This window comes from Meriones unguiculatus, chromosome 1 (genome assembly GCF_030254825.1).
Source record: "Meriones unguiculatus strain TT.TT164.6M chromosome 1, Bangor_MerUng_6.1, whole genome shotgun sequence".
Classification (NCBI taxonomy): Eukaryota; Metazoa; Chordata; class Mammalia; order Rodentia; family Muridae; genus Meriones; species Meriones unguiculatus.
In genome coordinates, this window is record NC_083349.1 from 100375744 (window position 1) to 100389243 (window position 13500).

The 13500-nt window shown below is 42.1% G+C and overlaps 1 protein-coding gene across 2 annotated transcripts in view; it reads left to right on the forward strand.

Annotated features, from left to right (window-relative positions):
• Positions 1 to 11014: 11014 nt before the first annotated feature.
• The window catches only part of Strn (striatin), an 88574-nt gene continuing 86088 nt past the window's right edge, over positions 11015 to 13500 (forward strand). The window contains exon 1 of one of the 2 annotated variants that reach the window (XM_060364302.1): positions 11015 to 11361. In XM_060364302.1, coding sequence (XP_060220285.1) covers positions 11128 to 11361 — 234 coding nt within the window. In that variant the 5' untranslated portion in view covers positions 11015 to 11127. The remainder of the gene's footprint in view (positions 11362 to 13500) is intronic. The other variant, XM_060364306.1, reaches the window with a different exon arrangement.

Consider the following 13500-nt stretch of genomic DNA (forward strand, 5'->3'; position numbering starts at 1 on the left):
GAGTCAGGCTGGGATGTTTTCAGTGGTGGATAACTTTCCTAGCATGTGCAAGGCCCTGGGCTCAGCCTCTACTCCTGAGAAAATCAAGTGTATAATTTCATGGCATTTAGGATAGTGACAGAAATCCTCACCACAGATAGGCATTTCCATTACTTCAGAGCTAGAGCCCTTTATCTCAGTCCCCTCCCCTCCCTCCAGTCGTAGGCTGCTACCTCAGATCTGCTTTCTACATTTTCATACTGTGGGCATTTATCATATGGAGCCATGTGTTCTTTCATCACTAGTTTCTTGACTCTTATATTTCAAGGTTCATCCATACTGTAGCATGAATCGTGTCATTCTTTTTAATGGCTGAATATTATTCTACTGTATGTATGCATTTCCTTTATCCATTCATCACCTGAAGGACATTCAGGCTGTTTCCACCTTTTCACTCTTGTGAAATCTTGTAAGTCCTGATGCTCTGAACAGTTATGAACAGGTTTTTCTGTGAACATATTTTTGGGACGGTCTCATTTTATATACAGGCTGGCCCCTAACTTGGGATCCTTCTGCCTTATCCTTCTGAGTGCCAGGAGTATGGGCATGCATCACAAACATGTATTTTAACATCCCATCAGATCTAGCCAGTAGTGGAATTACTGGCTTAAGTAAAAACGTTGTCTTTAACTTTTTTAAAACTTGCCAAACTCTTTTAATATCACTTTTGTACACGTGCATGTGTTCACATGACCCCTTCAGTTCATCTATTTATGTAGATCCTTGTTTGTACCCTGGCTATTTTTGCTGTTGTATGTACCTCCCTGGCTTTTCAGAATAGGACATGCCATGCATTTTCCCATCCTCCTTCCTTCTTTCTCTGTTAGTATACTCTTATACATACCCTAACTTCTTCTAAGCTTTTGACAGACATTACTTTTCTGTAGCTATAAATTAAAATCTCCTTAAAGAATTAGCCAGACAATGGTGGCCCATGCCTTTACTACCAGCACTCAGGAGACAGAGCAGGTGGATCTCTGAGTTTGAGGCCAACTTGGCCTATAGAGTGAGTTCTGGGACAGCCAGAGCTACTTGAAAAACCAAAGCCAAAACAAAACAAAAAAACAACAACAAAAAAAGAGGGATAGGGGATGGCTCAGACAAGATGGCTCAGTAAAGAGCCTTCCACACAGCTGTGGGAACAAGCATCGCATAGAAGGTAGTATTTAGTCTGATAAGCAGTTTCTACATGTATATAAATGATAGTATATATTATGTGTATATTAAATATGAGATAGTGCAGAAGTTTAATTATGGCACATTAGCGCTGTTAAGAGCCCCCTGGCTTCAGAGATGTAAGCCATGTGAGTAAAGTGGTTGTCTGCAATACAGAAGCCGAATTCAGATCCCACTTAAAGAGTCAGGCTTGGCAATGTGTGCCTGTGATCCACGCCTAAGGAGCTGAGGCAGGAGGTCACACATGCCTGAACACCCATACACACTCATGCACACCCACAAGCACACACATGTTGACACACACATGTTGTGTGATAGGCACTGTACTGCTTCTCTAGATCTGTTCGAATAATGGTTAATGACAGGTATAATTAGCCCAAATTTCAAAACATACTTAATTATAACATTCCTATTCCTCATAGTTTCTTCATTGGTAATTAGAATTTTTAGGTTGATGCCAAAAATGGTCAGAGAATAGCTATAAATAAATTTATTGTTCAATACTTTCCATCAAATGAGTTCTTTTTAAAACCCAACTTAATCATCACATATCATTGTACCATTTCTGGTTCCCTCATACCTAAAGTCTTATGAAATTATTAATTATGGACTTTGCAGTCATGTCTCAACCATAATTTAAGGAAATTACCCTGAGCTGGTGATAAAGAGCGTGCATGCACAAGCGGCAGTGAGTCTCATGCATACGTACTTGTCTTCACACTTTCCCTACTATATAAATATGTACACATACATACATATTATATGCATATATATGAATAGCTATACTGGGGATGGACCCAGGGCCTAACACATTCAAGTTCCCCACCACTAATCTACATCCCTATGAAGCATCTACCACTTTATTTCTTTTTCTTTTCCCTTCTTATTTTTTTATTCCCTTTTCTATTTTCCCTTCTCAAGACAGGGTTTCTCTGTGTAGCTGGGCTGTCCTGGAACTCTCTGTAGACCAAGCTGGCCTCGACCTCACAGAGGTCAACCTGTCTCTGCCTCTGAGTGCTGGGGTTAAAATGTGTGCCACCACCATTCAGGCCTTTTATTTTCAATTTATTTAAGAGAATTGTTTGTATAGGAAACAAAGATGGGCGAGTAGGGAAGAGTGGATTTAGAAAGAGTTGGGAAAAGGGTGGTAGTAGTGAATGTGGCCAAAACACATTGTTTAGAACTCTCAAAGAACGAACAAAGATAATTTTAAAAGTGGAAAAAGAAAAGAAGAGCTTTTAGAGACAGATTTTTACCTTGTAGCCCAGGCTGGTCTCCAATTTACGATATAGTCCAAGCTGACCTCAAACATCAACAACCCTCCTGCCTCAGCCCTTGTATGCTTGAATTACAGGTATACCCCACCACAACTCACTGTTCCCATACACCCTCAGTCCTATTCAAGAAATCCATGGTTTTTATAACTTTGATTAATGATTTGGTTGTTAAATCTCGTCCTTCTTTCTAATTCATTTCTAATTACACAGGGAAATGCCTCTCGTCTCATTTGTGAAACCAAAAAGGGCCTTTATTCTTGTCTAATGAGTATAAAGAAATGTCAGAGGAAAAAAGAAAGTTGAGTTTCTGTTTTATTGTAAAATAATCAATTATAATGAAATTTGCATTCATTGACATTTGGGGAAATTCTTTCAACTCACTACTCCCCCCCAAAAAAAATCCATGTTGATATTTGCACGTAATTTCCCTATGTTATAATAACTATATGGCAGATGTTTTAATTTGTTTTTCTCTATTTATTTTATAAGCATTCTCATGTTATATTACTCTAATAATATGGAAAACTTTATGATTTTTTTTTCTTTAACTCTGGGCTTGGCAAATGCTAAGGCAAGCTGTCTGCCACTGAGCTATAACTCCAGCAGTTTTTGTTTGCGTATGTTTGTGTGTATAGTGTACGTAGGTACCTGTATGTTTGTTTATTTACATGTGTGGGTGCACATGTGTGTACATTCATCTAGGACCCAAGGTTGTTGTGGAGTGGCAACCTTGCTCATCGCCCATCTTAGGCAGGGTCTCGGGAACCCAGGCCTTAAGGCCTGCTCTTGCTAGTCGGGCTAGTTGGTCAGGTTAGTCTGGCTAGTCCAGGGATTCCCTGCGTTGGATCCGATGTGGTGCTGGGTTACAAGCAGGCCACCAAGCCCACCTGGCTTTTTATGTGGCTTCTGGGAATTTGAGCTTCCTTCCCACAGCAGAGCCCTTACCTGCTGAGCCATCACTCAGCTCCCCAGTGGGTTTGTATGTCATTTTATAGTCCATGTACCATTACTTGTAACTATTATCCTATAATTAGGCACTTTGTTTCCAGTTTTTACCTCTTAAAGAATAGTGTTAATTTGACTTTATAGACTCTTCCAATTTCTTAGGACTTATTCTTTTCAATCAATTTAAATTTTACTACAGATTACTGAGTTTTATAGCAAACAATGAGTTTTGTTTTGTTGGTTTTTCTGTTTGTTTATTTTTAAGCTTGAGGACAGTTTTATTCAACTTAAAAAGAAGAAGCCACACCTTTAATCCCAGCACCCTAGAGGCAGAGGCAGGAGGACCTCTGCGTTCAAGTCCAGCCTGGTCTACAGAGAATTCCAGGATAGCCTGGCCTACACAGAGAAACTCTGTCTAAAAAATAAGAAAGAAAAAAGTTTAAAAAAACACTGTCTTGGGCAGGCAAACTATGAATCCAGTAGCTGCCCAGAGAAGGAGAATGGAGGAGAGAAGAAAACAAAATAAAACAAAAAACTAAAAGAGGGAGGGGAGGGGGAAGACATGCCTAAAAACAGTTAAGCCAGCATAGGCCAGCCATGGCAGCAGGCAACCGCAAGTTAGAGAAGCAGCCTTCAGTGAAAGAGTGAAGCTCAAAGAGTTAGGGGAAGCATGCTTTGAAATGAGGTAAAGGAAAAGTGATGATTTTCTGAGTACCTCAGACTTACAGAGCGACATAGCTATGCTCTGATAGATTGGGTAGGGTAGAAACCCTAAGAGGGACCTCAGAATAAGGCTTGGCCCTTTGGAAACAATTTAGAAATCTTTACTAATACCAAGATGAAGTAACCTTTATGAATGCAGATCTAACATCCTGGTGAGAACTCTTCTCTTGGTGACCAGTTCTTTACTGTGATTGGCAGGGCTCTGCTTAGTCTGACCTCTGACTTTACCTCCTTATTTTATTCTTGCTGGTATCTGTGGCCACACTATCCTTAACTATCAGATAAAGATGACATTACTGCTTTACTCGGTGGGACATGGGATGGCTGGAATCCATGCCTATGAAATGTATTCTTTTTGCTGGGTAAATGTTCTGTAAATAGTAGCTATAAAGTGACTTCCTTCCTTCCTTCCTTCCTTCTTTCCTCCTTCCTTCCTTCATTCCTTCTTATACAAATATTGCAGCATTAATTTGGTTATTGTCTTATACTAAGAACTATATTTAAATTGCCTTTCACCCCTAAGATGAATTGTATGTATTGAATACAAATGACGTTTGGACACCAATATTGGTAATGTTCCTTATTATAAAGTCATGTGAGCAGTTCAAACTGCTCCTGTCCTGCTCTTGCAAGTTTTGTAACTAACACGTATTGAACAGTATGTGTATTGAGAGCTGCAGAATAAATGGAGCGAGAGCGATATAGCATATGCAAATTAGGTTCAGTTCTGTTGTGAGAAATCTAAGAAAAGCAAGAAGCTTCAACAATTAAAGCAAAAATGTGAAACTGGAAGCTCCAGCTTCATTCATTCATTCATTCATTCATTCATTCTTCTTCATCATCATCTTCTTTGCATTAAGCCCTGGTTTTTCTCTCTTGCATCTTTATACAAAATAATGTACAAAAGAAAAATATACTATTTCTGCCTTATTTTGAGCACTGACTTACTGTGTGTCTGAGGAACACGAGGTGGGAGTAAGTGAAGATGGGGTGTTTTCTGCTGAGAGTGGCTGTGCCTGGAAAGGAGTGCATCTCAGTTCAGATGGTAGGAATATTTAGAATGAATTTGCCAGCTTACCAATGTTCTTACACACACACACACACACACACACACACACACACACACACACACACTTTGAGGAGAGCTTTCACTTACTGGAAGACTTTTTTAAAAAAGAGAGAAGAGGTATCAAGTAAAGGCTGGAGTTGAGGAAGGAAAGGAGAAAAATTAACGTGAGAGATGGCTCAGTGGTTAAGAGTACTTGCTCTTCCAGAGGACCTAGGTTTGGTACCCAGCACCCACATGGTGGCTTACAGCTATCTGTAACTTCAGTTCTGGGGAGATCTGATACTTTCTTCTACCCTCTATGGACATGCAGGTGGTATACACTCATACACAGAAGATTACTTTTTAGGAAAAAAAAAAAGAATATGATCAATTTGTTTGTGTAGGTAAATTCTGAAGTTGATTACCACTAATATTGTAAGAGGAGGCTTGCTATAGGACTGTGTAATCCTTTCAGGCTTTCTGTGTTTGATATTTAGATTGATTTAGGTAATCTTGCTATAGCCTTGAAGTATTTATTTGCTTAATTTTGTGATGACAAAATTAAAATTAATTTTAATTTGATAATAAATTTTTAAATGGAGATGAAAAGTTATTCTAAAAAAACGATCTTTTTCAGTTGGGCAATGGTGGCACATGCCTTTAATCCCAGCACTCTGGAGGCAGAGGCAGATGGATCTCTGTGAGCCAAGAGAGTTCTAAGACAGCCTGGGCTATACCGAGAAACCCCATTTTTTTTTACATTAATTACATTTTATTCGCTTTGTATCCCAGCTGTAGCGCCTGCCCTCTCTCATTCCTTCCCAATCCCACCCACCCTTACCCCTCTCCAAATCTACCGATAGGGGAGGTCCTCCTCCCCTTCCATCTGACCCTAGCTTATCAGGTCTCATCAGGACTGGCTGCAATGTCCTCCTCTGTGGCCTGGCAAGGCTGCTCCTCCCTCAGGGGGTGGGGGTGGTCAAAGAGCCAGCCACTGAGTTCATGTCAGAGACAGTCCCTGTTCCTCTCACTAGGGAACCAACTTGGACAGTGAGCTGTTAGGTGCTACATCTGTGCAAGGGTCTAGGTTATCTCCATGCATGGTCCTTGGTTGGAGTATCAGTCTCAGAAAAGACTCCTGGGCCTAGATTTTTTGGTTCCTTTGCTCTCCTTGTGGACCTCCTGTCCCTGCCAGGTCTTTCTATCTCCCTCTTTTTTCATAAGATTCCCTGCACTCTGCCCAAAGTTTGGCTATGAGTCTCAGCATCTTCTTTGATACCCTGCTGGGTAGAGTCTTTCAGAGGCCCTCTGTGATAGGCTCCTGTCCTGGAGAAACCCCATCTTGAAAAACAAAAACAACGAGAGAGAGAGGCAGACAGATCTTTAATCATGAATTATTGACAACTAGCTAGGAAAATAAAACAGACAGTATGTTTGCTTTGTCTTCTAAGACTCAAAATGATAACTGTTGTAACACACTGCTGTTTTAATTATTCTTTCCATAGATTATCTAAAAAAAGTAGAAATGAAATTTAAGGTAAAACTTATTAAATAAAATGAATTTTAATTTAATTTAAAATTATTTTTAATTATGTGTTTGTGCCTGTGCATGTGCGTCCAAGTGTCCACAGAGGGTCAGAGGTGTTGGATCCAGGTGGTTGAGACTCCTGACATGCGTGCTGGAATATGAACTAGGGTCCTCTGGAAGACTAGTAGTATGTGCTCTTCATTGCTAAACCATCTCTCCAGCCCCAAATGATAATTTTAAAGCTAAAATAAGTCAATTTCCAAACTTCAAATTTCCCCTCAAAATAATAGTAATTACAGTAATAACTAATAAAGGCTATTTCCCTATCCTATCACAAGTTTGTGATGCAGATTTAAGTTTTGTATTCCAGGGAAATTTTCAGATGACAGAATGCCTTTATTCTAAATGTGTACTATGTGTTTCCACAACACAGCCATTACCATACTACACATCTCGGCGTGCATTTGCGGAGTCTGAGGGAAGCTGGATACAGGAAAAAGCTGCCTGACAGAGGGCAGGCAGGAAGGAAAGGGGACAGAGATGAGGGACAGGACAGATGGCAGCAGAGGTGGATAAACAATGGGTTACTGCAAGTTCTTGTTCCCCAAAGTGTTTTTTGTCCTTTTGGAGGCTTCTTTCCACCTAAGCAATTTCCCTTTTCTGTTCAAAACACTGAAAGAGCCATCAAGTTCAATTTGAAACCTTTCTCTGAAACTCAAATAACTGGTCATTTTGTACAGCTTGGGGAAAATAGGCATTCATTTGTAATGAAAAACAGGAAAAAAATAGGATGAATTGTCATTTTATAGACATGTAATCTTGATCCTATGGAGCATAAACAGATAACCGGAACATAACAAATACTATTATACAAATACCCTGTTAGCAGGCCCTGTTTTCACCTTAAGCTGCTTGTACAGATATGAGTCAAGACCTCAACAGTTGCTCTGTGTGCTCAGAAAAGAAACTTTTTCATGTCACTGTGCTTTATCGTATAATGAAAATATTGGGAAGTCAATCAACTACACCATCAGTTTTGTTTGAGGCTTAAAGCTTAGATTAAGCATTAATCTTGTTGGTTTTAGGATTATTTGAACTCTTACTGAAGTCCTGGTTTGGGGATGAAGAATGCAAAAGCGAAATTAATTATGAGAGCCCTGGTACTTAGCAAGGCCTTAAGTGTGTGTGTGTGTGTGTGTGTGTGTGTGTGTGGTTTAAATTTCAGTTAGTCTTGTGAAATGTGTTATAAAAAGAACTATGATTATTCAGTATATACTATATGGTAGGTACTATGCTATACAAAGTTTTAAATTTATTCTTCTATACAACCTCACAGTTATTTTGTAGGACAAATATTATGCTTTAATGAAAAAATAAGAGAACTGGGCCAATGGGAAAGTTCAACAGGTAGAGGCACTAGGTGCTAAGTATGACGCACCCTGAGTCCTACCCCAGAGACTTCCATGCTGAGAGGAGAGAACCCACTTCATAAGTTATCCTCTGACTTGCATGCATGAGCAACAAGTATGTGCATACAGGCACGCGTACTCGCTCATTCATAAATACATACATACACACACACACACACACACTCTGTGTTAGAAAACGATCTTTTAAAAAATGAGAGGATTGTCTGGCCAATGGTGGCACACGCCTTTGATCCCAGCACTTGAGAGGCAGAGGTGGGTAGATGTTTTAAGTGAAAATAAGTTTCATAATACCATCTTACTATAATTTAATATCTTTCAGTTAGTGAATGTTATTTCCATGATATGGAGTATCAGTACTATTTTGATTATAAATATGTACTCAAAAGCAAGGAAGCTATTGAAGAATAAAGTTGAATATAAATTAAAATAATGCTCTAGTATGCATTCATAATAGTCCAGGCTATCTACATTTTTGGGAAATATGTGTGGATAGTATCTACCTGTGTGAAATCTACAAGTATTTCTTGATTACTCCCCACCTTTATTTTACTTTAGTCTTTATTTTTTCTTTGTTTGAGACAGGAATCTCTCACTGAACCTAGAGTTCATCAGTTTGGCCAGACTGGCTGGTCAGTTATGTCCATGGATTCACCATGCTCCACTTCTAGATTCTCCATCATTCCCAGTACTGAAATTACAGGTGCCTGCCAGCCCTGGCTCTTATGTGTGTGCTGTGGATCTAAACTCAGTTTTTCATGTTTATATGGCAAACACTTTATTGACTGACCCTGACTATCCATATATTTAACTATATTTTATGTATATTTTTATATAGTCTTTTTTAATCAATTTAATGCAATTGTCTTGTCTGACATGTCTTCTGTTATAGGAAAAAAAACAGATTTTTAACATCAAAGCTTATAAAAGGACTTAAATCCCTCAGATGAAAAATCCATTCTTAGCCAAGCAGTAATAGCTCATGTCTTTATCATGAGCTTTATCATCCCACCACTTGGGAGACAGAGGCAGGTGGATCTCCGAGTTCCTGGCCAGTCTGGTCTACAGAGCCAGTTCCAAAACAGGCAGGACCACACAGAGAAACCCTGTCTCAAAAAGACAAAAAATAAAAACAAAAGAATAGGGAAGAAAAAAGAATTCTATTCGTGTTTCCTTGGTTCTGATAGATATAAGAGTCAACCAGTTTTTAATTAAATTAAATAAATAGATGTACAGATAAGTAAATAATTGTGTGTGTGTGTGTGTGTGTGTGTGTGTTTGAGACAGCCCTGGATGTCCTGGAACTAACTCACTCTTTAGACCAGGCTGGCCTCAAACTCAGAAATCCGGATGCCTCTGCCTCCAGAGAGATAATCAGCTGGATCTCAAAGGACATTTAAGAGCCAAAATAATTTATGACACAAGGAATTTGGCCAGGCCTGGATCAACTTTTTATGATAATAAAGAGTGAATTCACAAAGCAGAAGCATTCAGTCACTGAGAGAAGAGGGCTTTGCCATTGCTGTTTGCAACCAGAGCAGATACAATGTGTTTCCTGTCCTTTTCATAAGTTGCCATGGGAAGATCCGAGAACAGTGAAAGGACAGGACATGATGCCCTTCCCTTTCGAGGCACTCAACAGCTTATATCTCCCCCCACCACACCATCAGATCAAAACAAGATTACAAATTCCTTGTTCCAGTGACAATTAAATAATTACTTAATTTCATTTTCATTTCTTAAATGTTCTCTGGGCACTGTCCTTTCTCCCCTTGGTGTAGTGTGAATTTATAGTGATAATAGTTATCAGGGAGCTCACAGAGGAAAAACACTGGCGAGACAGTTAGAAGGAAAGGATTTTGGTGTGCTTTTGGTGTAAAGGTCAATTGCCTGAGAAATTGGGAGCGCAACAAGTGGAAAGGGAGAGGTTCCTGTGTATTCTGCTGAGCAGCGGAGGAAAAAGAGACTTTGTTCCGTCTGAGTGTAGCCGTTAGGACTCGGGGACTCTACATGTATGTCAATTTCCTTTTGATGACAAGAACTGTGACATCTATCTTTATATTCCCGGCACGGAATATTACTGACAATAAAATACTTGTTCAAGTGAATTGAGTGAAAACTGCTGCAAAGATGGAAAAAATGAGATTGAACAAAGGAGCACTTATTACTGGGAGATCTAAAACTTTTGCAGGTGTACTACAGAGAAAGGGACTTGACTAACAGTATTTCAGACAGTTAAACTACAAATTGGAAGAAGCCCCCCTCCGCACGCCACCGCTGCCCACAAACTGCAAATGTCAGTCTTTACAGAAAAACAGAGTGTCTCCAGAGGGGAAACCGATCAACAATTGAGCCCCTCAGGGAAAGGAAGGTAGGCGCGACGGCAAACTGCGGTCCAGGGGTGTCGAGGCTCGGAAGAACCCCGCAAACGGGCGACGAGGGAGCGGACCGACCGAACGGCTTGCTTTGAGCCAATTTCTTAACCAAACGACCAGGAAGCCCTACCATAAGCGTAGCTGGGGCTGGCACTTGGCGTGATAACTTCCGCGTGTTAGTATGCAACAGGGAGCGCAGCCCGAGAGCTTCCGCGTGAAGGAGCCCGCCGCGGGGCGCCCCGAGGACCACCGCGGGGCCGCACAGCCACAGAAGAAACCCGCGCTGCCCCGGGGAGAGGGCGTGGCGAGGAAGGGGCGTGGCCTCAGGAGCGCCTAAAGAGGCGCAGCCCCACCGGCAAGCCAGAGTCGCCACGCCCCGGGACTACATTTCCCGGCAAGCACCGCGGGCCGCAGTTGACCCACTTCCCGGCCCGTCATGGGCTCGCCCGGCCCCCGCGCCCGGGCGGCTGCTCCCTGCTGACTGGGGTGTGGGCGGGGAGCGGCGGAGGGAGGAGGCAGGGCTGGCCGCCGCAGTTTGCCGCCGCTGCTGGGCGCATAGGCAGAGCTCTCCGGGGTTCGTGCGGCCGCCATGGACGAGCAGGCGGGTCCCGGCGTCTTCTTCAGCAACAACCACCCGGGTGCTGGTGGTGCTAAGGGGCTCGGGCCTCTGGCGGAGGCTGCAGCGGCCGGAGACGGGGCGGCTGCGGCGGGGGCGGCCCGAGCTCAGTACAGCCTCCCCGGGATCTTGCACTTCCTGCAGCACGAATGGGCCCGTTTCGAGGTGGAGAGAGCCCAGTGGGAGGTGGAGCGGGCGGAGCTGCAGGTAAAGACCCTCCCGGCCTGGCGGTCCTCATCCCGCCTCTTCTCTCTCTTCTGCCCCGCCCCGGACCCTTCGCCCCTTCCCCCAGTCCGCTCGCGTCCCCTCCCCCTTGCCTCGCGCCCATCACTTCCAGAATCTCATCTCCCTTCCTCCAGTCACCTTTGGCTTTTGCTGACCCTACTTCCTTGAGCCTATTTCCCACTCCCTTTCCTGATGCATTTACCCTTCCGGCGCTTTTTCCATGGGCTGTTTCCCACTCTTAACTCGCGTGCTCATTTCTACTGTTGGCCATGCCACATCTTGGGTGACCCTTTCGGTTTACTGATTGGGTTGACAGTAGTTTTGAGAGACTCTGAGCAAATCACTCTGGTTCAACGTGACACACCCTAGGTCTAAAAACATTCCCCGCCAAAGGTTTTGGCAGTTTACTACTCTCTCTGCAAGGAAGGTGACCAGAGAAGGCAACACAGTTGTATCAGTGAGGCCCTGGCTTTCCGCGAGAAACTGAGGTAGAGATAGAGCGTTGCTAGCAATATCAGCTCCCGTTTTATTGTCTGAAAATGTTGCTTGACCCCTTTTCTTCCCCTTCACCCTGCTCCCACATTTGGTTTAGATTCATAGGTTTCAATGAAGGACCTAACTAACGGGAGTCAGATAATGGGGCAGAGGTGGTACACCTTGTCACAGAATCTAGAACTTCCTAAGAGTTGATTTTTATGCTCAGTGTTTTGCAAGATTGACGTGTACTTTAGAAGGAACTAAAGGGGCTTCGGTGCTAGGTTGCCTCCTTGCATAATCTGCAAGATAAAGCATGCCTAACAGACAGGAGCTGCTGTGGGCCAGAGAAGAAGGTTGGTGCTTCAGCTGGCCATTCTGAGTTGGTCAGTAGGTTTTCAGTGACTGTTGATAAAACTTCCATCACACACACTAATTTACAAAGGAACTCAAGGGCTGTGAGTGGTTGTGCGAGTCTGTTTTATGGGTTAAGCCTGGATAGTTATGGAATTTGAGCACAGTTTTAGTTTGTTTGTGAAGCACTTAAGTGTGTTACTTTTGTGGGTTGTTTTTTTTTTTTTTTTTTTTTGCACAGAAAACAAAGAGAAAGACATCTGCTAAAGAGACCCCGTTGCAGAAGCAATGGTGAGGTTTCCTCGCCGCTTTGGTGAGGTTCAGGTAGCTACGGGAAGGAGCAAACAGGCAAGGTTCTAGAGTAAAATAGGTCTATGATAAAGTCCGTGCTTGTGTACGGCTCTGTGACCTTGAGGAAATCCTATGACCTCTCTGGGCTTCAGTTCCATCATTTTCTTATTCAGCTCGTGGCTCATTGAATGCCTACCTCCTGTATCCAGACAACAATTAACAAAACGGAGAAGGCTGCTGCCCCCCTCATGGAGTCTCTGCTTTAGTCAGTGGATACAGCTGTGTGATAGGGCCTATAGTTACCTCTTCGAGGAACAATAAGAATACAGGAGCAGAATGTGATAGATGGGAGCAGCTATTTTAGCAAAGTCAACTTCTGGGAGGTAGGTGTGGGCAATTGAATAAAGTGAGGTAGTGGCCTCACTTTACACAAGAATTCTTGTGTTTCTACAGTTAGATGGTTTATATTCTGTGGTGACTTTCCTTACCTGCTGTTAGGTATGAGTGTCTGGCCTGTTAGATATTTGTAAGTCTTCTGGCGACGACACGGAAAAGCCCAATGCTTAGACATACTGGCAATGCATTCTGTAAAAGAGCTTATGGAGTTTAGGTCCAAGGCATTATTGAAGACAGGACTAACTCTAATGCATGGTTGCTGGAAATTAGTTTTTTAAATTTGCTTAAATCTTAGCATAATTTCTAGGTTAGGGAATGTAGAACAATTGACACTAGCTAGTCTGGTGAAAAACTAATGTTTGCCTTCCTACAAGTGGGAGCGTGAGGATTTATAGACCACCCTACCTTGTTCATTCTCTTAGGCTTATTTACAATTTATCTGTACATTTAATTAGTCTTCAATTTTTACACACAACACATATCCAGATTAACTTTAGGTAAGTTGCTTATATCTAAGGACACTTCTTAATTTTTTTTAGCAGCATCTTTTGATGAATGCTGCAATGAAATGAAATGTTCGAGAGAAGGTTTTAAAATGATAGAATG